We start from the raw sequence: 24,833 nt of genomic DNA, 5'->3' as shown, positions 1-24,833 counted from the left end.
CTAGACAGCATACTAAAAAGTAGAGACATCACCCTGCCAACAAAAGTGCGTATAGTCAAGGCCATGGTTTTTCCAGTTGCAATGTATGGCTGTGAAAGTTGGACCATAAGAAAGGTTGAGCGCCAAAGAATTGGGGCCTTTGAACTATGGTGCTGGAGAAGACTCCTGTGAATCCCTTGGACTGCAAGGCATCAAACTGGTCAGTCCTAGAGGAGATCAATCCTGACTGCTCCTTAGAAGGCCAGATCCTGAAGTTTAAACTCAAATACTTTGGCCACCTAATGAGAAAGAAGCTCACTGGAGAAGAGCCTAATTCTGGGAAAGACTCAGGGCAAGAGAAGAAGGGGACGATAGAGAATGAGGTAGCTAGATGGAGTCACTGAAGCAGTAGGCGTGAGCTCAAAGGGACTCCAGAAGATGGTAGAGGACAGGAAGGCCTGGAGGAACATTGTCTATCGGGTCACAATGGGTCGGACATGACTTCGCAAATAACAACAAAAACATTGCAAACTAATAAACTGATGCAGGACAGTTGCATTTCTTCACGGACAGATTGAATAATATCAGTGTTTATCAACTGTAGCATTTTCTAAATAATTACATATTTTATTGAAAATCCTCATCTTGCTTTAATAGAAACTTATAAGGATCCTTTCCCTTATTAAATGGATTTGTATTCTAAATGATGTGCATATCTTGATTTCAACAAAAATTATTAATTTCTAAATAAAATAAATAATAAGAACTTGAATGAAAGCATGCTTTGATTTGTGATGTAAAACATGTTCAGTATAAAACTGCACATGCTCCTATATTGTTTTAAGCTGATAAATAAGGAGGCGGTGGTGAGGCCCCTCCTCAAGAAGTCTGCCCTAGATTCAGCTATTTTGAACAACTATCGTATGGTCTCCAACCTTCGCTTTCTTGCGAAGGTGGTTGAGAGCGTGGTGGCACTTCAGCTCCCTCTGTTCCTGGAGGAAACTGATTATCTGGACCCATACCAATCGGGCTTCAGGACTGGGTACAGCACGGAGACGGCATTGGTTGCGCTGGTGAATGATCTCTGCCACGCTCGGGACAGGGGTTGTTCCTCTGTCCTAGTCCTATTAGACCTCTCAGCAGCTTTTGATACCATCGACCATGGTATCCTACTGTGGCGTCTCAGGGGGTTGGGAGTGGGGGGGACTGTTTTACAGTGGTTCTCCTCCTACCTCCTGGGCCGCTCGCAGTCGGTGTTGACGGGAGGGCAGAGGTCCGCCCCGAGGCCTCTCGTTTGTGGAGTTCCTCAGGGGTTGGTCCTCTCTCCCCTCTTGTTCAACATCTATATGAAGCCGCTGGGTGAGCTCATTCGTGGTTCTGGGGTGGGGTATCATCAGTATGCTGATGATACCCAGCTTTTTCTTTCCACCCCGAACCAACCCAGCGATGCCCTCGACGTGATGTCCCATTGCCTGGAAGCGGTCCGGGTTTGGATGGGGAGAAACAGGCTTCGTCTCAATCCTGCCAAGACTGAGTGGCTGTGCATACCGGCATCTCAGACTAACCAATCTTTTCCATCGTTAACTATGGGGGGTGAGGTGTTACCCCCCATTGATAGGGCCCGCAACTTGGGTGTCCTCCTGGATTCATGGCTCAGTTTGGAAGATCATATAGGAGCCGTGGCCAGGGGGGCTTTTGCCCAGGTTCGCCTGGTGCGCCAGTTACGGCCCTATCTGGACCGAGATGCCCTACGCACAGTCACCCATGCGCTCGTGACCTCCCGGCTAGACTACTGCAATGCTCTCTACATGGGGCTGCCCCTGAGGACCACTCGGAGGCTTCAACTGGTGCAGAATGCAGCTGCGCGAGTTGTGATGGGAGTCTCCCGATACTCCCGTGTAACACCTCTACTCCGCGAGCTGCATTGGCTTCCGGTTGCCCTCTGGGTGACCTATAAAGCCCTAAATGGCATGGGCCCGGATTATCTAAGGGAGAACCTGCTGCCAGCGTCAATTTCCCATTGTCCTGTGCGCTCCCACAGGGAGGGCCTCCTCAGGGTACCGCCAGTCAAGGATTGCCGACGGGCGATCCACAGGGGGAGGGCGTTCTCTGTGGGCGCGCCTGCCCTATGGAATCAACTGCCAACGGAACTCCGGACTGCCCCCGACCTTCGTTCATTTCGCCGGGACCTAAAAACTGGGCTCTTTGAGCTATCTGGTCTGGACTGAGGGGTTTAATGTTTTTAAATTGTGATTTAATTTTTGTGGCTAGACTTAATTTATTTTATTTTAATTTTATATTGGATTATTTTTAAATTTTGCCTTGTAAACCGCCCTGAGTCCTTTGGGAATAGGGCGGTATATAAACCGAATAAATAAATAAATAAATAAATAAATAAATAAATAAATAAATAAATAAATAAATAAGCATCATACTAATGTAAACAAGATGTAGCAGTAAATGAACCCTAAACTCACAGCATCTTTTTATGCTCAACTCGGAATTATGGTTAAAGAAGCCTAGATTTGTAGAAGAAGAAGAATCCTGACCTAAGATTGAAAGAAATTCTGTTGTTGGGAGCAATTAATTACAATGTAATGTTCACATGTAAGACAGAAGTAGCTCTTCCTAGTTTTTAACCGCTTCTGTGAAGAGAGAGGCAATGGGGCAATCTGGAAAATAAACAAGCTATGTGCCCAAAGATACAACTCAATTCCAACATGGTTTATTAAGTCAGGATCCTTGTGTCAACCTAGTCCCAACTTTCTCCCTAAGAAAGAACGACCCTTCACTCCATAGGTGCTAGAGAAAAGGTACTTTCTCTAGAGATGTTGAGTGCAGTGTGAGGCAAACTGTGAAGAAAAACAGCACAAAAATCATATATTGAAAGCAACCCCCAATGTCCCTCCCCCCTGGGAGCATAGTCCAATCAGGTCCTGTTCTGATGTTTTGGGAAAGTGGTGCCTCTGGCACCACACCAAATTCCTTTTCCAGGGCCAGTGTTCTTGAAAAGGAGGAAGATGACTCGATTTAGCACCTCTGGTTCCTGTCAGTGTCCATACTCCCCAATTTCCCACAAGATTTCTTTATACCTCCAGCAATCTTCCACTCCCAAGTGCCCCTCCCCTCTGGTTATGGCAGTTGCTAGTGAGCTTCAAAGAAGGTGAAGATAGGCAGCTGACACACTGTTCCAAATTGAATCAACTGTGACTTGAAGACTGGTGACTATCTTTGTCTTAAACCCCTTCCTTTCTCATTAAAAAAATAAAAGAAGTTTAGATTGGTAACTTCATTAATAATACATATCCATATGTGACAGAAAATGATGGTTGTCTGGGATACCACTCAAATTCTACTAAAAAGGTGCTAGAATATTCTACAAAAGTCAGAGATGACAATGTATAATACTTACTTGATGATATCCCCTTCAAGAGCAATCACTCGTTTAATGATCTTCTGTTCTGGGTTTTTGGGAGACCTAGGTGAAAAATGGGAGGGGTGATTATTGATTCAGCAGGGTTCTTATTGTTTAAAAAAATGAAGAGGAAAAACCAGACTGAGAATGAGGATTGTGCAGATTTTGTTATTCTGCCTGATATGGCATCTATCATTACAGAAGTGAAGCTATTACTATCACTGTCATTTCAATCTACTGTGTAGGAAAGGGGGCAAGAGCCAGAAAAAAATCATTAAATCCCAACAAGGCCAAGGTAATATATTCTCTTCTTGTTGCAAAATAAATTTAGAAAATATTTGCAACATATTTTCACATATGGTGGACTTGCAAAAAGGTTAAGGCCTTTTGGATAAAAATTTGGTGGAATATGCAGAAGATCTTCAAGCAAAAGATAAAGTTTGTCCGCAATTCTTTCTGTTGGGTATAATTACAGAAGCTACTGTTGTGGACACTAAGTTGATGTTGAACTTAATTACGGCAGCAAGACTCTTAATAGGTCAGTATTGGAAGAAGGAGGAACTGCCGACTATAGAAGAATGGACTTTAAAGGTTTCAGACCTGGCAGAGATGGCAAAGATATCGGCTTATTTGAAAGATCACTCGCAAGAACGTTACATTATGGAGTGGAGAAAATGGATTGAGTATATCCAGAACAAATACGGGACTAAAAAGTTTCATGTAGCATTTGAATAAGTCTTCCTTTCTTTTCTTTTTTCTTTTTTTATATATTTAATAGTAATAGTGTTTGTAGTTATCCTATTTGAGCTAGAGAGTGATAGATTTTAGAGTTTGTGGTTGTTAGCATTTGGATGCTTATGATTGTTTTTATTTGTTTTTATACCCTGTACTTAGCTTTGGGAAGTCGGGGGGGGGGGAAGGGGGGAGGGGTAGGGAGGGATGGGTATGGGAGGGGGAGGGGGGATTGTTAAAGATAAAATGTATGTTAAAACTTTTTAATAAAAATAAATAAATAAATAAATTTAGAAAATATTCACTGGTGATCAAATTAGTGTCCTGTTATAGAGAATGCTGAGATGGATTCAGATATTTAATGACAAATTTACTACTAAATGGCAACACAGTAGCATACATAAACATTTATGTTAGTCATTTATTTCAGAGATATAAGACATTCCACTAAATTATAAGACATTCCACTAAATTAAAAAAAGAGTACAGAATCTGCTGTGATTATTCAATAGCTTCCTGTAATACTGATTGTATAATATAATGGTCAGAAATTGGACAGATAGTTCTTGTTTAGCAAATTATTCACAGTTACAACAGCCTTCATAGGTCTATAAAAGCAAAGGAAAGCTGAAGAGAGATCATGAGCACAGAGTTTCACTCACTGATTGCTTCACTTAACAATCAAATTGACATTCCCAATTGTGGTTGCTAAACTGATATCCTTTGCTTTAGATAATATCTAACAATTCCACTTAGTGCCAGAAAAAAGTTAACTAGTATTTTAATAAATTAAATACATGTACATACATACTTATATATATTTCAAAGTGATTCATAGATATACAGTCATGGCCGAAATTGTTGACACCCCAGAAATTTTTCCAGAAAATCAAGTATTTCTCACAGAAAAGTATTGCAGGAACACATGTTTTGCTATACACAGGTTTATTCCCTTTGTGTGTATTGGAACACAACAAAAAAGGGAGGAAAAAAAGCAAATTGGACATAATGTCAAACAAAACTCCAAAAACGGGCTGGACAAAATTATTGGCATCCTTTCAAAATTGTGGATAAACAAGATTGTTTCAAGCATGTGATGCTCCTTTAAACTCACCTGGGGCAAGTAACAGGTGTGGGCAATATAAAAATCCCACCTGAAAGCAGATAAAAAGGAGAGAAGTTCACTTAGTCTTTGCATTTTGTGTCTGTGTGTGCCACACTAAGCATGGACAACAGAAAGAGGAGAAGAGAACTGTCTGAGGACTTGAGAACCAAAATTGTGGACAAATATCAACAATCTCAAGGTTACAAGTCCATCTCCAGAGATCTAGATTTTCCTTTGTCCACAGTGTGCAACATTATCAAGAAGTTTGCAACCCATGACACTGTAGCTAATCTCCCTGGTCATGGACAGAAGAGAAAAATTGATGAAAGGTTGCAACACAGGATAGTCCAGATGGTGGATAAGCAGCCCCAAACAAGTTCCAAAGGAATGCAAGCTGTCCTGCAGGCTCAGGGAGCATCAGTGTCAGCGCAAACTATCCGTCGACATTTAAATGAAATGAAATGCTATGGCAGGAGACCCAGGAGGACCCCACTGCTGACACAGAGACATAAAAAAGCAAGATTACAGTTTGCCAAAATGTACTTGAGTAAGCCAAAATCCTTCTGGGAAAACGTCTTGTGGACAGATGAGACTAAGATAGAGCTTTTTGGTAAAGCACATCATTCTACTGTTTACCGAAAACGAAATGAGGCCTACAAAGAAAAGAACACAGTACCTACAGTGAAATATGGTGGAGGTTCAATGATGTTTTGGGGTTGTTTTGCTGCCTCTGGCACTGGGTGCCTTGAATGTGTGCAAGGCATCATGAAATCTGAGGATTACCAAAGGATTTTGGGTCGCACTGTAGAGCACAGTGTCAGAAAGCTGGGTTTGCGTCCGAGATCTTGGGTCTTCCAGCAGGACAATGACCCCAAACATATGTCAAAAAGCACCCAGAAATGGATGGCAAGAAAGCTCTGGAGAGTTCTGAAGTGGCCAGCAATGAGTCCAGATCTGAATCCCATTGAACACCTGTGGAGAGATCTTAAAATTGCTGTTGGGAAAAGGCGCCCTTCCAATAAGAGAGACCTGGAGCAGTTTGCAAAGGAAGAGTGGTCCAAAATTCCGGGTGAGAGGTGTAAGAAGCTTATTGACGGTTATAGGAAGTGACTGATTTCAGTTATTTTTTCCAACGGGTGTGCAACCAAATATTAAGTTAAGGGTGCCAATAATTTTGTCCAGCCCATTTTTGGAGTTTTGTTTGACATTATGTCCAATTTGCTTTTTTTCCTCCCTTTTTTGTTGTGTTCCAACACACACAAAGGGAATAAACCTGTGTATAGCAAAACATGTGTTCCTGCAATACTTTTCTGTGAGAAATACTTGATTTTCTGGAAAAATTTCTGGGGTGCCAACAATTTCGGCCATGATATATGGCTATATTTCATAGAGGTCAGTGCTTCATAGAGGTCAGTGGGAATCATATGTACCATGTTTCCCTGAAAATAAGACCCAACCAGAAAATAAGCCCTAGTATGATTTTTCAGGATGCTCATAATATAAGCCCTACCTCAAAAGTAAGCCCCAGCATTGTGGTTTCCCTGATGGAAGGGTGGCCAGCTCGATATCGCTTGCATTGCACTGGGGGAGCCTATGCAAAGCTGGGGGGATCAATGGGTCTCCAGTGGGGGAGCAGGACCAGGGCAGGTGCCAGGGCCTTGCTGACCCTCTCAGGCTGTGAGGGGCAGCTCTGGAGCTAGGCTCAGGTGGGAGGGGTAGTCCCAGCTGCCTCTTGGAGATGGGAGCTCCCTGACCTTCCTGTTCACTGGGGCTGTCATGGATGGGGCGGTGGTCAGCAGGCTTGCTGGAGGATGAGGTTGAATGGTGGAGGCCGAACATGCAGGGGCCTAGGTGTGGCTTGGCCTGCTAAACCTCACTTCACTTATCAGACAGAACTTCAGGAGACAGCATACACCAGGCTGAAGAGGAGCCCTCCTATAAGCCAATTACCAAACTGGGCAGAGCCTGCCAATAAGCCAAAAACCAACGGTCAGTGCTCCTTTCTCCTTTCAGAGTGGGGCATGTTCTGCTGCTGAGAAAGTAAACAAGCAAAACTCACAGTGTCAAGATGACACACTTGGCAATTGAAATTTACCCAGCTACCGTGTCAAAGCCATGTTTGTAGACCTTCTGCAAGAAAACAGCATACAAGACAAAGGCAGACAAAAAAAGAACTGATCAACCCTGTAAGAAACTAGGTCCAAAATATATTGGTCCTTTTCCAATTAAAAGGATCATAAACCCAGTGACAGTCGAATTAGAACAACCCAAAACCCTTAGATGGATACACCCAACCTTTCACTGCAGTCTATTAAAGAGAGTACAACAATCACCCCTACGAACAAGAACCCCACCACCACCACCCCCAATCATGGTGGAGGGAGAACAACATTTTGAGGTGAAACAAATCTTGGATTCCAGGAAACACCACGGAAAGATCCAATATTTAGTGGCATGGAAACACCTCTCTTCCTCGGAAAATGATTGGGTTAATAAACACCACATTAGAGCACCAAAGTTGCTAAAGAGATTTCATACAGAATATCCAAACAAACCAGGTTAACATTTATATATATATATTTTCTCTTTTCTTCTTCCCGCAGATGGACCTATCCTTCTTTTGAAAGGAGAGCAGATTGTCAGAATCCATTGATATCACATTCATAAATGTATGGTTAAAATATTGTGCCTACCGGGATTCTGCCATACTGGTAGAAGGAGGGGGGGATTGTTTATTCAGTCTATCTGTAGCTGCTTTCAAAGAACCTTTGATCTGGGGGAAGAAAGGGGGGGGAAGTGATCTGTCTGTTGGAGCTGTAGGAAGAAGGCAATCAACAAAGGAATGCACAAAGTTCCTTTCTTCCCACGGAAGGACCTGACAACCAAATTGATGGGATCCTAACCAAATGGAGTTTTGAGGGGAGTGGGTTGAACTGGGAATGGTTATATAGATTTGAAATGTGACTCAAGACCAGATCCTGTCTCCACAACCAATCTTATTCTTAGTATTTTTTTTCCTTTTGGACAACTCGGCTCCAAGAGTCCTTTTTTCCTAAGATGTGAATTGGGGTGGGTCCTGACACTACTAATGAACTTTAATCATAATAATTATCTTGTTAAAAGGATGTTTTTGCCTTGCAAGCAAGCATTCTGGGATATCCTTCCAGCATCCTTGAAAATAATCAGAATGAAAATGAAAATATTGCTTAAAATTTTGTTATATGTAAATCAAACCAATACTTTACTGTACAATAATTGTAACAATTGCAATGACAGTTGAATTAGTTTGATTATACAGGGCCAAACAACCAAGTAAAAAATATTATTATAGTTATTTGGAACTTGCTGACAACAGAGCCAGCAACAGACAAGTAGGACAGAATAAAGAAAGTGTATCAGTTACTGTTTTGTTCTATTGCTGTTTGTTTTAATATGAGACAAATGATTTCCTTGGGTATAAGTAATGGGTGAAAACCAATTTGCTGCCCTACATTTACTTTACGATGGCATGCTGGAGGGGGCAGAAATTTCGAATACCAAGTGTCCTTAGGTTTACCCACAGTACCATTTAAGTCTTCCAAGTTTGGCTTTTTGCAACTTTAGAAAAAAAGACAGATAACAACACATGAGTGCAGGAATCTGACAACAAATTGTTTAAGACTGAATGGCCTCCTTCTGACCTTGGAAAGGAATTTAATTATCCCATTTCTCTGAAGGTGGAAGGCTAACCAAAATAAAAGGTAATTGAAATAATAATCAAATCATTTGGTAAGTTTTGGAATCAGTAGGACAGATCCAATCTCCATAAAACATTCCAGGCCTGGAACTGATGTATAAGCAATCAAAAAAGAGATAAAAATAACTAGCATGTCCCTGTCACTATAATCTATTTTATATAAGCACATTATTTGTCTCCAAGAAAAACGCATAGTTATTTTTTAAAAGTGAAATGGATGACTCAAAAACACAAGTTTGTTATAATAATAATAACAATAATAATTCAAAATGGTAATACTACAGTTTAGCACATTTCTGCTGTTACCTACACAATGGAAGGAAGGAAATGAGACTGGAGAGTCAGTAGCCTTTTTCCATCTTCTTCCAAGCCTTTTAAAATATTATAAAAAGGTAAAGGTTCCCCCGCACATGCATGCTAGTCGTTTCCAACTCTAGGGGCCGGTGCTCATCTCCGTTTCAAAGCCGAAGAGCCAGCGCTTGTCCGAGGACGTCTCCGTGGTCATGTGGCCAGCATGACTAGATGCCAAAGGCGCACGGAACGCTGTTACCTTCCCACCGTAGTGGTCCCTATTTTTCTACTTGCATTTTTACGTGCTTTCGAACTGCTAGGTTGGCAGAAGCTGGGATGAGTAACAGGCGCTCACTCTGTTACACGGCACTTGGGATTTGACCCGCCAAACTGCCGACCTTCTGATCAACAAGCTCAACGTCCTAACCCACTGAGCCACCGTGTCCATGACTTGAAAGTACAAGGAAAAACATTATTTATACCATCATGTTTGCTCTGATGGAAAAATGGGGGATTTCTGAGGACAGAATTTACAATTTCAATTATGGAGTGAGGGAGAAAGAGAGAGGAAGATCCAACTGAAATTCTGTCTAAGCACAGAAGGAGCAACTACACATAATCTTCACTTAATGACTTGTTATTTAGTGACTATTTGAAGTTATGACAGAACTTCCCCAGAACTACATACAATCCAATTTTGAAGTTTTGATAGTTGCAAAACTCCTGTGGTAACATGATCACAGTTTGGATGCTGGCAACCAGCATCCCATAGTCATGTGACCACAATTTCAGTGGTTTTTACCAGTTTCTGACCTTGATTTCTGATTTCTGCAAAAAACACCTACTGAGTGAATTCATTTAACTACTGTGTCATCCAGTTAATAACCACCACAAAAAAGATGGTCACATAATGATCTGCTTAATGACCACCATGGCTTGCAACTATAATTCCAGGCTCAATTACAATTATAAGTCTGTATTCCCACATGTTCAGGCTGGGAAGGTATGCTGCAGACAACTGTCAGACAAAGAATTTTGGCTTATTGGGATTTAGAAAGAGGGTCTTCTCTAGCCTTGTCCCTGCATTGTGAATATCCTACACTCAGAAATGAGGAAAGCCCTCAATCTCTTCGCCTTCCATAAAGGAGTCAAAACTTAGCTGTGCAATCTTGCTTGGAGAACACTGAACCATAGGGCTGTCTGGTCTCATATAAATCTGCCCAGCTTGCATTAATAACTGCTAACTTGGCATTTTTTACCTTTTGACATTTTATGTTATTTTTATAATTTTGAATCTTTTTAATCTTAAATTAATTCTGATGTTAATGTCAGTTTTATTGATTATATTGTACCCCACCCAAAGCCCCTCTCTGAAGGAGATGAGTAGTTAAGAAATAGGAAATAAATGAATAAATAAAATTCAGTCCTAGGGAACCACAGACATGGTAGGATCATACTTTATAATCTTAGCATACTGTTTAATTCTTACAACAAAACTGAAAATATAATATTAGTTTTCTAAATGTTCAGTTCACCATTTATTTGTTGGTATCCTACCCCCAAATTCTCCAATGAACTCAGAATATAAATGGATAATATATTAAGTTAATATAGGCATTCATAGAAGACAGAGAAATATTTTCACGAATAGTTGCATGCAGAACAATGGCTTCTTATACTGTTCATCCATATTTCAGAAATCACTAGATACTATCTGTATGATAAGGGTATATGTAGCTGTCAAGCCAAAAGAAATGAAATCTAAGTTTCATTTTTCTCCACTAGAGGATGGCATCTCAAAAGAAGGGTTATATTAATGAATAGGTACAGTATAGTAAATCCAATATTTTTTTTATCATTTTCTACCTGTTGATTTTCAAATCCTTAATGCTTGAGTTTCTCTTTCTGAAACATTTTTATAGAAAAAAGTTAATAAATTTTTGGAGTAAATATGTATTCTTTTTGATAAGAATGTTTTCAAACTCAGCAATACTTCTGTAAATTTTTAGAGTGCTATTTGTTTAGGAAAATAACATAAAAGAAAAACAGAATTCAGATGATAGATAGATATAGATATAGACAGAGACAGATCCGTACAAGTATATGAAAAAGTCTGTTCTTTCTTTCTTTCTTTCTTTCTTTCTTTCTTTCTTTCTTTCTTTCTTTCTTTCTTTCTTTCTTTCTTTTTCTTCCTTCCTTCCTTCCTTCCTTCCTTCCTTCCTTCCTTCCTTCCTTCCTTCCTTCCTTCCTTCCTTCCTTGTGAATGTTTGCTTATAAATTTCACTGATGCCTGTTTTGTTTTGTGTCTCCATATTTATATTCAGGAATGTGTAAATATACATTTTCTATCATTCCATCAATGCATGTTGCAAAATATAAGGGAGAACAAACAGGGGAGTTTCAAACACATTAGGCTAATGTCCGGGGGGGGGGAGGGACGGGGGTAGAGAAAGAGAGATTTCCTAACTAGTGAGTTGATATAACCAGTCTCCTTTTCAGTTTTATACCCTACATGTTAAATGGAATTCAGTGCTTCACAGAGATGCATTCGTTCTATGTAGTGAAAAGAATGTCTGGAAGCAGAGAAAGGAGAGCTCCGTGTATTTGTACTCTAAACAGCAATGTCATTTAACTGACAGGTTATCTCAGCCAACCAGGCTAGAGCAGCAGCAAGTCCTAAATCTTGGTACTCTAAAGCTATTGGCTCCCCTCTAGGGAGTGGAGGGTTATTAATGACCACTGAGATGGCAGCACCATGTCAGTGTGACAATTGATCGGTTGAACGATGCACCGCTAACCACCATGGAAACGAAGAGAAAGAAGAAGAAAAGCTAGAAGCATCATTTTCTCTCATGCTGTTGCTTTCTCTCTTCCCCCTCCTCCCCTGGATTGTGAGCTTCTGAAAGCCAGCATAGAGCTCTGGGAAAAAGTACGGGAAATCAGCCGGCTGCATAGAGATACTCTCCTCTTATAGGATCTATAGAGACAACACTAATATTCATTATCTGTGCAGACACTGACTCAGCTTCCTAGCTTTAACATCAATATGTGGCTACCTGAATCAAGGAATAAAATATGCATGTTACAAGACTAAATTTACTCTTGTAGGGTAAGTATCTTATTTATCCTAAGTTGTGTTCTTGTGCTATTTGCTTGTAATGTTTCTTTTCTGTTTCTAGTTTTTAGCCTGAGCAATTTCTAATACTCCCCCTCCAGAGTTTACTCTTTTCGTGAGACATACAAAAGACCCCTGTCTGCTCCAAACAACCCATCAAATCCTCATTAATCTTATTTTTCCCCCTAGACTTCTGAAAGCTGAAACACACATCAAATGGCTTAATAATGGGATTCTCAGTATCCTCAAGGCAAAATGAAACAGTCCACTTTCTCTGTGTTTGGAAATGAGTGACACGCAGCACAGGGCAGTTTTTTAACTCCTTTCCAAGGGCTGAATTACAGCAAAATGCCACTGCATGTCATAGTGGAACCTAACAGCCACTGAGAAGGAAGGCTGAATAAGAACATTACAAACACTGAATGTCTGCCAGATTAGACTTTTAGGAATTGTTGTAGATGACTGCCCTCCTACCCACCCACCCACCCACAACACAAATGCACACACCTGGTAGTCAGAAAGGAATGCCCCTATTAGTAATGCAGCTGGAACTGACACATGCAAGGTAAAAAAAAGACTGTCCTCATCGACTCTAGTAACTAAAAGGATTATATCATAAGCCATTAAAGAAAATTTCTGATAGGAAAATCTAGGATCAGAAGACTGTATATTCTTTGATGTTGCTACTATTGTTTGTTATGGAAAATCTCATATATTTGCTTGAAAACGGGAGTGGGTCTTCATTTGCACTAGCTCTGTCTAGTTTTAATCAGTAGCATAATTTGGTTTCAATAAGGCTGTGTGTTTAGATTACAAGGAACCAAATAAATAAAACAGACAAGCTTGACAAGCTAGCTTTAATGTGTCTATTCATGTGCATGATAAGTAGTGCAGGCACAGATACAGGAGAACGCTGTAACATGGCCAAAGCAAACTAAACCTTGTTAACATACCTTAATATAAAAATATCAAGTACAACAGTGGATCTGAATCAAAAAAGTCTCTTGTTCCTATAGGCTTCCAGTATGAATAGAAAGTGGCAACATGCCTTCCAAAATAGCTGTTGTGTAGGGATTGTGTGTGTGGTAAGCTGAGGAATCGCACATTTCCTCAAATGCCTGCTTTTGCTCCTTTCCTGCCCACAAAATATCCTGGATAAAGCCTGCTGCCCCCCCCCCCCCAAGCAGCTCTTTCTCTGAAAGTTAATATTGGCTCTGCAGTATTCAGTAAAAGCAAGGAAGGGGACAGAAGAGAGAGAAAACAACTTTTCTTCCTGCAACTGGTCACTTTCCTATAAAGAAGTCAGGAGAAAATAGGTGGGGGCTCAAAGCCAAGGATTGCCCAAGAAGTCAGCTGCCCTTTCTAAAAGATGGGAAGAAAGCATCCCTGACAAAACCCCACTTTTTGTAGTCAGATAATAAATGAGTTTAAGGCAATTATTCCTTTTTAGATTACAGTACAGAAGCAAGGTAGAAAAGCTACTGCTATTAGCAAGCATGCCATTCTCTACAACTGTAGCTTTCCTTTTTCTCTTTGCAAATCTGATTTGATATGTAGTAACAAAAACAGTTGTTTTAAATCTACCTTCTTAGGTACCTTTTAGTTATTTCAAAGAGTCCTTATATTTTCAGTTCATGCAAATATGTTTTACTGCAGTCATGAAATAAATCATACTGCATTTTGGGTGCTGTATTAAATGCATTGCTTGCATGAACCCAGGATCAGAATGAGTTGTATGGACATAACAGTACAAATGTTGATAACTGAGACAGTTTAGTCACATGGGTAGATAATAGTGTAATCCAAGCTAATGTAGCTAACTTTAAGTCTATGGTATAGAATTCTAATCATTTAAAGCAGGGGTGTCAAACTGCTGGCCTGCGGGCTGGTTTCATCATATGGAAGTGGTGCCCACCCCATTGCCGGAAATTCAAAAATAGTCATGATGTGTCGCGACACGTCATGTGTTGTAGCGAGTTTGACACCCGTGATTTAAAGTATAGAGCTTTTCAAGATACAGCCCCCTTTTTTCTAATTATCTCCATAGTGATAGTAACACCTATGCATGTTCTAAAACACCCAGTCGTCAGAGGAATATTCTTGTTAAATCTGCTAATATGTTCTTTAAAATGAACACTCTGACCTCACTGTTGTATTTTGCAATAGCATTAAAGCATCTGAAATAATCGAGTACATGTGCTTATATTTTGGAGAGACAACAGTTGGGACTTTTTTTTTAAAAAAAAGAAAATGTAACTTCTTCAAAATATTATGGAATTTTTTATAACTATAAAAGAACTAACAGAAACATGTGTTGCTAGTAATCATACTCAGCTGAAAATAAATAAGATGGTTTAGCTCATTGCTGGAAAAGCAAATTGATTTTTATTTGAGCTTCCTACTGAAACCAGATACCCTAGCTCAGGGGTGTCAAACTGCTAGCCCATGGGCAGGATGCGTCATCGGGAAACCACGCCCATCCCATTGCCGGAAATGGCAAAAAAGCTCCGATACATTGTGCAACATCACATGATGTCATGAGTTTGACATGTCTGTCCTAGCTATTGTAATCACAGAAAATACTGAGAAGGAAAGGAAGGGAAGTCCCACTTTTTATTCCATCCATCAAATATTTATTTGTTTGTTTATTTATCATATAGAGATACAACTTAATTGTCCAATAACTGAAGACAATTATAATTTCATGTATTTTCTCCATACCATCTTCTCATTCATATGTACTTACAAACATCTATTGTCCTTTCTAAAGTGGTTACTCCAACTTTTTGACAAGATACATATGGGTTCATGCATAACTAAGTTCAGGCCTTACTAAAATGGGGCAAGTTGATTATAAATATATTTTATTTAAAAAGTAGGAATAAAATAAAGGACAATTTCTGGCACCTTAACAAACATATTCCCAGTTTAATAGAACATTCTGTGATTGAACAGCAGACACAGAAATCCAACGTACTTCCAGAAACCAATCTACAAATGCAGAAAAACATGACAATAAAATTTGGTATAAGATAGACTGATGATACTTTCTTTACATACATATGTGGAAAGACAAAGAGATGGATGGAGTTAAAACCAATTTATTCAATACCTCTACTTTTTAAAATACATGGTGGTAAATATAAAAGGTTTTGAACCAAATCAGAAGAAAAATTACAGTAAATAGCTTGAGTTTTAGAATTGTGGGTTAAAATTTTATTGCAATGTGGAAGGACAAATAATGGGTTTCACCATTAAAATATCTTTAGACGTAATGAAACCAATAAAAGAGCAATGCTGCTTTTTTTAGATTTACAAAGTAATAGAATCCAAAGGTAGTATTACTGCTTACAGGAAACATATTTGTAAGGAGGATAACATATCTGCTTCTTCCAATTTTGGTCTGATTTCATTTAGTGATTACCGTAAATAAAATTCAATCTGATTCAATCTATTCATTTAAAATAGACTCCAGAGTTGTATACAATCATGTAAAACTTAGTCAGGCTATGTTAGAGTCAGCTTAGTTAATGTTCCAAAGCTTTAATAAGTTTTCAGTTCTATTCAAGTTAGCATGTGGTTAAAAAATTGTCCTAAATAAGAGAAACAGTGTGCTGTGTCGGGTTCAAGGATCAAAGAGACTCAGACTTCTAGCGTGCCATGACTTTATTAGGAGGAAAACGTGGTCCAGAATGGGGGAACAAAGGGTACAAGTCCACCTTTATACCTGGCCAGGTGAATACCTGGCCAATAGAGTTAAACCCCTGCTTCCCGCCGGCGGGTCAGCCAATCTATTTAAATCCGGCTCTCCCGCCGAACGCTGTCCCTTTAAATCCTGCTTTCCCACCGAACGCTGTTCCTGCCTGGAGCTGTCCAGCTCCGCGCTTCCTTCAGTAGCTGTCACACGTGTATGCTATGCTGCATACACTACACCCTTCCCCCATAAGCCAGAACAATACCCTATTTCCATTTCCAACTTCTTCCCCCCACATTCTATATACACATTGATTTCCCACAATCTTCCCCCTGCCCCCTTACATTAGTACATATTCTGAGAGGTAGGCAGTTGTCCTGTGGGTCCTGCCAGAACGCCTCAGGGGTTCTTTTCCCTCAGGCCCGGTGTTGTTTTTGAAGGCCTCTGGCCTGGGGCTGGGGATTTTCCCCAATTCAGGTGGTGATGTTCCCGGGGAGGGGAACTGCTGGTCCACCTGGGTCCTGTAGTTCTGTGTACTCCCAGGGCTTCCACCAGCTGTGGTAGTTCCATCACTCAGGTCCAGATGTTGGTGGGGTCGGGATTGTTCCAACCCCCCAGGATTGGGAAGTACTTCCCTGATTATTGTGTCCCTCTGGACCCTCTGAGTGGACTCAGGGTCAGGTAGGCCCCCCTGAATGTTGCTGTCAGGTCCTTTTTCAGGCGCTCGATGCCTGAGCTGATCAATGTGTCTCCTCCACTGGAGGCCCCCCTCCACCCCTACGATGTAAGACAGTGGCCCCGTTCGCTCCACCACTTCCCCCTGCACCCATGCATTCCCAGAGCTGTAGTTCCTTGCCCACACAGAGTCTCCCTTTGAAAATTCCCTGGTGATCTTTGGGTGGTCTGTGACTGCTGCTACTCTGTCAGGGTGTAGTCTGTCCAAAACGGTTGTGAGGCACCGTCCCCAACAGAGTTCTGCTGGGCTCTTCCCGGTAGCAGTGCAGGGAGTGGTGTGTTGATGTAGTAAAAATTTGGCCAAGCGTTGTTTCCAGTTCCCTTGGATGATGCGCTTCAATGTGTCTTTTGTGGTGCGCACCATGCATTCAGCCAGGCCATTAGTCGAAGGGTGAAAGGGAGCAGAGGTGACATGTCTAATCCCATGGGTCTTCAGAAAGGCCTGGAATTCCGAGGAGGTAAATTGTGGACCGTTATCAGAGACCAATACATCAGGAAGGCCATGAGTGGCAAAGAGCCCGAAGAGCACCTGGACTGTCCCTGTTGTGGTCATGCTACTGACAGGTACCACCTCCAACCATTTGGAGTGACTGTCAACCACTACCAAGAATGATTGATTGTGCAAAGGCCCAGCATAGTCAATGTGAATCCTGGACCAGGGTGTGTTTTTTTCTTCCCATTTGTGGACTGGGCGTGGGGCTGTGGTGGCCGCGATCTTTGGCAGGTGTAGCAGCCTGGTTCTCAATATCCTTGTCCAGGCCCGGCCACCACAGATAACTTCTTGCCAACGCCTTCATCCGCACTACCCCAGGGTGACCCTCGTGTAATGAGTGTAACACCTTGTCTCTCAATGTGTGAGGTATGATGACCCGGCAACCCCACAATAGGCAGCCCTTGTGTGATGACAACTCGTGCTGCCTGGTGAAATATGCCGTGAATTCTGGCCCAGGGGATTTGTCTTGCCACCCCGTGCTCACCCACGTTTGGACCCTACTTAATATTTTATCTGTTGCCATTTCAGCTGCGATGTCAGTGGCACTGAGAGGACACTCTGGCAGATCCTGAATGTTCAGTATTTGAGCTGCAGGAGCTGGGTCTGGTTCCATATTGTTTAAGGGCAGTCTGCTTAGGCCGTCAGCGTGGCCCATTTCCTTGCCTGGCTTGTGTACTAATTTACAGGAGTAAGCGGAAAGGAAAATGGACCACCAGAGCATTCTGGGTGACATGATCTGTGGGGTTTGCTTGTCTGTGGTGAACAGACCAAGTAACGGTTTATGATCTGTAAAAATAGTGAAATCCCTACCATACAAATAGTCGTGGAATTTCTTTACTCCAGCAACTATTGCCAGGGCTTCCTTGTCTATTTGTGCATATTTCCTCTCAGCCGCTGACAATGTCCTAGAGTAACAAGCAATAGGGACTTGTCTGCCGTCCTCTTTCAGGTGGCTCAATACAGCACCTACTCCATAGGGGGATGCATCATAAGCAATGCAAATAGGTTTGGTTTCTATAAAGTGGGTAATGGTGGCATTGCTTGCCAGGAGGTATTTTAGTGCCAGGAAGCTGGAATCATGTGTTTTGGTCCAGTTCCATGTGGAGTGCTTGTCCAATAACCTGTGCAAAGGTTCAGCAATAGATGCCTCATGGGGTAAAAAAGCGTGATAAAAGTTAAGTAACCCCAGGAAAGCTTGCAGCTCCGCCTTATTTTTTGGCGTGGGTGCCTCTTTGATTGCTTTCACCTTAGATGCTGCGGGGTGAACTCCCTGAGCATCAATTCTGAACCCCAAAAATTCTGTCTCTGGCACCCCAATGCTGCACCTATCCCTCTTGAGCTTAAGGCCAGCAGCATGGAATCTTTCCAAAACTGCCCGCAGACGTTCTGCCAGAACTTCCTCTGAGTCCCCAGCTATAAGGACATCATCAAAGTATGGGCAGACTCCTGGTATTCCCTTTAGTGTACGCTCCATCACCTCTTGAAAGATGCCTGGAGCTACGCTAACTCCGAACTGCAACCGGTCTACCCGGAACACCCCCTTGTGGGTGACTATTGTTTGTGCAGCGGCGGTCTCTGGGCTGACTGGGAGCTGTAAGTAAGCCTGAGCAAGATCCAGCTTGGCGAAGATCCCGCCTCCCTGGAGTGATGCAAGGATGCTGCTGACCGTGGGCACAGGGTATGTGTGTGGGTTTAATGCTTTATTGATCGAGCATTTATAATCAGCGCAAATTCTGACGTCACCGTTTGCCTTGAGAGGTGTGACAATGGGGGTTTCCCACTCTGCTCCCTTGACTGGATGCAGCACCCCCTGCACCACGAGCTTGTCAAGTTCCTGCTCAATTTTGTGTTTTAATGCAAACGGTACCCTCCGTGGCTTTATTTTAATGGGTTGTATGTTGGGGTTCAATTTGAATGTGATTGGTGGACCTGTGTATTTTCCCAGAGTTCCATCGAACACGTCTGCAAAAGCCTTACACACGGATTTGATGCTTTGCACTTGGGACTGTGTCTGGTGAATTCCGATAATGCGAATTCCCAGCGCTTTGAACCAGGTCCTACTAGGGGGAGACTTTAATGCCAGATTGGGACCAGATGATTATACATTATTCATGAAACATTGCACAGATAACAACAACAATAATAGTAAAGTTGGAAGGGACTTTGGAGGTCATCTAGTCCAACCCCCTGCTCAGGCAGGAAACCCTATACCAGGGGTCAGCAACCTGAATAGGTGAAAGAGCCACTCACCAAAAAAAAACAACACTGGGAGCCGCAAAATACACATGTGCATGCACATGTGCACGCGTAGAACAGGACTTGATTAGAGTGGAGCCTACCTAAGGCGAGACATACACCGGCTCTGCCCCCTGTACAGCTCTGGTATGGACGGCTCCGCCGTGCTGGCTTCTCCTCCCCTCAGAAAAGACTGCTCAGAGGGAGCGGAGAAGGCTGACGGGGAGAAGGAGCTGCTGCGGCAAATCTTCTGAGGTTACTGCTCGGGCTTGCCTATCTCAGCCTGCTGCAGGATTTGGGGGCTTTTGTGGGAGTTTTGCATGCAGTTTATTTGGGGGGGGAGGAGGAGGAGGAAGTGTGGGGCAGCCAGTTAGAGCCCTGATTGTTTGCTTATTGAGAGAGAGAAAGGAGGGAGGGAAGGAAGGAAGACAAGAAAGGAAGAAGGCAGGAAGAATATGGGAAGGAAGGAAGGAAGGAAAAAATAAAGAGAAAGAAAGAAAACAATTGCCGCTTGACTCGCTGTGGCCGGCCGTGTTGCGTGGCTGGCATCTTTGCACAGGCAGGCAAAGGGGGCTTCTCCCTCTGGGGGTGGAGGGAGAAAGATGCATTCTCCAACCGGCTCTTCCTTCCCCTTCTCTGGGCTGGGCTTAAATCTTGCCCGCTGCTTCTCTGCCTCCTCCTTCCTCCTCCCCCCCTTGCAGAAAAAAGGAGAAGGCAGGAGGTGGGGCAGGGGGTTTCACTTCCTTGCCCAATTCCAGTGTTTGCAAGAGAGGCAGAAGTGATTGCCCTTTTGCAAGCAGGAAATCTTGCCCGGGAATTGCAGTCGGGGATTCCCCCCCACACACACTTTCCCTGGCTTGCCAGTATCTGGGGTTTCCTTCCTCGTGAGGAGACCTGCAAGATTTTCTGCTTGCAAAAGGGTGATCACTTCTGCCTCTCTTGCAAACACTGGAATTGGGCAAGGAAGGGAAAGCCTCTGCTCCACTGCCTGCCTTCTCCTTTTTTTCTGCAAGGGGGAGAGGAGGAAGGAGGAGGTGGAGAAGCAGCGGGCGAGATTGCAGCCCAGCCCAGAGAAGGGAAAAGAAGAGCTGGTTGGAGAATGCATCTTTCTCCCTCCACCCCCAGAGGTGGAACAAAGCAGAGAGGCGAAGAATGTGGAGGGCGCGGAAGAATGTGGAAGAAAAGGAAAGAAAGAAGGAAGATATAACCTTCAGCAAAGCAGCTTCCATGCAAAAGAAACACATTCGCACTTATGTGAGCAGACACGTGCCTCCAGAAGCAGCTCCCCCTCCCCCCAGCCTCCCCTAAGCCAAAAAGCTCGCCCTGCCTTAATTGCAGGCAAAACATGCCAAAAGCCCAACCAGCCTGTGCAGAAGCGCTGCCTGCTCGCCTTTCCAGGGTGCTCCAGCCCAGCTTCTTTCTTCCCTTTTAGCTGGACAACCTGTGAAATCAGCCTTTTCTATTTATTTATTTTGGGGGGAAATATGCAAGCATATTCTCCGGGTTGGACCGGAGAAGAGCAGGAGCGAGGAGAGCGGCCAGGCCAAGAGGACGCACAACCTGCCCACCAGCTGATCCAGGCTGAGCTCCTTGCGAGCAAGCGTGCCGGCTAGGTGATGCCGAAGCCGCTTGGAAAGCAAAAGTAAGCATCGGACAAAGCGGAGCTTGGTTTCTCAACTTGCCTTTGTCCCTCAGAGCTGGGAGATGCAACTTTGGAGGAGGAGGAGGCGCCGTCAATCTGGTTGCTGCATCTCTTCCCTCATGGGCGGGGGGGCATGGGGGGAGGCTCCTGAGCCCCGCAGCTCTTCCAAGTGGAGGAGGAGGAGAATGGGATTGGGATTGCTTATGCCTGCTGAAGAGCTCCATGGCTCCGTTTGCCTGGCAAGGCGGGGGAAATCTGCCCGGCCTCCCCTCTGGCCCCAGGCAGCACCTCTGCCTCACCCACACATTCAATCAGCCTCCGCGTCCCCTCCACACCCCCATCTGACCGACCAGACACCTTTCCAGCAGTCCTCCATCTCTTCTTCTGCTGCTGCCACGTGCAGTCCGAAGAACAAAAGATGTTTGTGGGCAATGCCACAAACCAAAGAAGTTCAACCAATCAATTCGAGAGATTTTTTTTGTGTGAGAAGTTTGAATTGATTGAACTTTTTTGGGGGGGACTGCACATGGCGGAGGACTGCATCAATCCGGTTGCTGCATCTCTTCCCTCACAGGTGGGGGGCCATTGGGGGAGGCTCCTGAGCCCCGCAGCTCTTCCAAGTGGAGGAGGAGGAGGAGAGTGGGATCGGGGTTGCTTGTGCCTGCTGAACAGCGCCATGGCTCCGCTTGCCTGGCAAGGCAGGGGAAATCTGCCTGGCCTCCCCTCCAGCCCCGAGCAGCACTTCTCCCTCACGCGCGCATTTGATCAGCCTCCGTTTGCCTGGCAAGGTGGGGGAAATCTGCCTGGCCTCCCATCTGGCCCTGGGCAGCACCTCTGCTTCACCCACGCATTCAATCAGCCTCCATGTCCCCCCCACACACCCGATCTGATCGACCCACACACCTTCTTTCCAGCAGTCCTCCGTCTCTTCTTCTGCTGCCGCCACGTGCAGTCTGAAGAAGAAAAGATATTTGTGGGCATTCCCACAAACCAAAGAAGTTCAACCAATCAATTCACGAGATATATATTTTTGTGAGAAGTTTGAATTGATTGGTTGGATTTTTTTGGGGTGGGGAATGCACATGGTGGAGGACTGGGAGCTGCAGAAAATGGCTGAAAGAGCTGCATGCAGCTCCGGAGCTGTGGTTGCTGGCCCGTGCCCTAAACCATTTCAGACAAATGGCTGTCCAGTCTCTTCTTAAAAACTTCCAGTGTTGGAGCATCCACAGCTTCTGGAGGCAGGTTGTTCCACTGGTTAATTGTTCTAACTGTAAGGAAGTTTCTCCTTAGTTCTAGGTTGCTTCTCTCCTTGATTAGTTTCCATCTGTTGCTTCTTGTCCTGCCTTCAGGTGCTTTGGAGAATAGCTTGACTCCCTCTTCTTTGTGGCAGCCCCTGAAATATTGGAACACTGCTATCATGTCCCCCCTCGTCCTTCTGTTCATTAAACTAGACATACCCAATTCCAGCAGCTGTTCCTTGTATGTTTTAGCCTCCAGTCCCCTAATCATCTTTGTTGCTCTTCTCTGTACTCTTTCTAGAGTCTCACCATATTTTTACATGATGGTGACCAAAACTAGATGCAGTATTCCAAGTGTGGCCTTAGCAAGGCATTGTAAAGTGGTATTAATACTTCACATGATCTTGATTCTATCCCTCTGTTAATGCAGCCTAGCACTGTGTTGGCTTTTTTGGCAGCTGCAGCACATCATCAATACGCACCATCGGAGGTCCCTATACAAACCAACGCCCCCGCTCATATGACTCTCTAAAGACATCAGAGCTAACTATGTTGGCCTCTGTCTTGCCAAGTTGGCAAATAAATTTAACTTCTTCATATCTAATGGCTCATGGCCTAGTGACTATCCTGGCGAGTTTACACCTATGGCAGGGTCCAAAACTAGCACCACTGACTACAACTTAACTTCTATGGACTTAGTACATTATATAGAAAATTTTGAAGTCCTGCCTTACCTAGAAAGTGATCATCTACCTCTGTGTATATACATGAAGGCCTTTATCAGGCAGATACCCTCCAAGGACCATTTTATCCCTGCAATCTCTACAGCAGGCCTAACAAGATGTCAGGTCAAATGGACCCAATATTTATTTTATTTATTTATTTAATTTAATTTGTATACCGCCCTTCTCCCGAAGGACTCAGGGCGGTGAACAGGGCAATATATACTAAAATACAGAAATACAAAAATTAAGAAGGGATTAAACCATAATGCCAAATAAAACAGATAAATTACATAAAAACATGATAAAATCCCAAAACCCATCACCCATCAGACCAGGCCCGCTTGTTCAAACAAATAGGTCTTTAGATCATGTCGGAAGGAGCGAAGGTCGGGGGCCATCCGGAGCTCAACCGGTAAACGGTTCCACAGATCCGGCACACCCACATAGAACGCCCTCCCCTGGGGGCCATCAGTCGGCACTCTCTGACCGGTGGCACACTGAGGAGGCCCTCTCTGTGGGAGCGCACTGGACGGAGGGAAATTGATGCCGGCAGCAGGTGCTCCCTAAGGTACTCCAGACCCATGTCATGTAGGGCTTTAAAGGTCATTACCAGCACCTTGAATCTCACCCGGAAGACAACTGGAAGCCAATGCAGCTCGCGGAGCAGAGGTGTAACATGGGAGTATCGGGAGACCCCCAACAAAACTCTCGCAGCTGCATTCTGCACCAGTTGGAGCCTCCGAGTGGTCCTCAAGGGCAGCCCCATGTAGAGAGCATTGCAGTAGTCTAACTGAGAGGTCACGAGCGCATGAGTGACTGTACGCAAGGCATCCCGGTCTAGATAGGGCCGCAACTGGCGCACCAGGCGAACCTGGGCAAAGGCCCCCCTAGTCACAGTTACTATATGATCTTCTAAAGAAAGCTGTGAGTCTAGGATTCCCAAGTTGCGGGCCCTATCTACGGGGGGGTAATAACTCACCCCCCATAGTAAGAGATGGGATAATCTGAGTTTCCCGAGATGCCGGCACGTACAGCCACTCAGTCTTGTCAGGGTTGAGCCGAAGCCTGTTCCTCCCCATCCAGACCCGAACCGCCTCCAGGCAATGGGACATCACGTCGAGGGCATCACTGGGGTGGTTTGGGGTCGAAATCAAAAGATGGGTATCATCAGCATACTGATGATACATACTGATGATACCCAACTCCAAAACCACAAATGATCTCACCCAGAGGATTCATGTAGATGTTTAACAGGAGAGGCGAGAGGACCGACCCCTGAGGAACTCTGCAAACGAGAGGCCTCGAGGTCAACCTCTGTCCCCCTGCCAACACCGACTGTGAACGTCCCAGGAGGTAGGAGGAGAACCACTGAAGAACCGTGCCTCCCACTCCCAATCCCCTGAGACGCCGCAGCAAGATACCATGGTCGATGGTATCAAAAGCCGCTGAGAGGACTAATAGGACTAGGACAGAGGAACATCCCCCTGTCCCGAGCCCTCCAGAGATCATTCTCCAGAGCGACCAATGCCATCTCCGTGCTGTACCCGGGCCTGAAACCCGATTGGTACGGGTCTAGATAATCCGCTTCATCCAGGACCAAAGGGAGCTGATGCGTCACCACGCTCTCAACAACCTTCGCAAGAAAGCGAAGGTTGGAGACCGGATGAAAGTTGTTTAATACAGCTGGGTCCAAGGCAG

At 43.9% G+C, this 24,833-nt stretch overlaps 2 protein-coding genes across 3 annotated transcripts in view; one reads left to right on the top strand and one right to left on the bottom strand.

The window, feature by feature from the left end:
- The window catches only part of IMMP2L (inner mitochondrial membrane peptidase subunit 2), a 292,279-nt gene that overhangs the window by 115,372 nt on the left and 152,074 nt on the right, over nucleotides 1-24,833 (bottom strand). For both annotated transcript variants that reach the window (XM_081331109.1, XM_081331110.1), the window contains exon 4: nucleotides 3,392-3,457. In XM_081331109.1, coding sequence (XP_081187235.1) covers nucleotides 3,392-3,457 — 66 coding nt within the window. The remainder of the gene's footprint in view (nucleotides 1-3,391; nucleotides 3,458-24,833) is intronic.
- The window catches only part of LRRN3 (leucine rich repeat neuronal 3), a 57,690-nt gene continuing 43,989 nt past the window's right edge, over nucleotides 11,133-24,833 (top strand). The window contains 1 exon segment of the mRNA XM_081330532.1: nucleotides 11,133-12,367. The gene's annotated coding sequence lies outside the window, so the exon portion shown is untranslated.

This window comes from Vipera berus (genome assembly GCF_964194415.1).
Source record: "Vipera berus genome assembly, chromosome: 6".
NCBI lineage: Eukaryota > Metazoa > Chordata > Lepidosauria > Squamata > Viperidae > Vipera > Vipera berus.
This window is presented reverse-complemented; position numbering and strand designations above follow the sequence as displayed.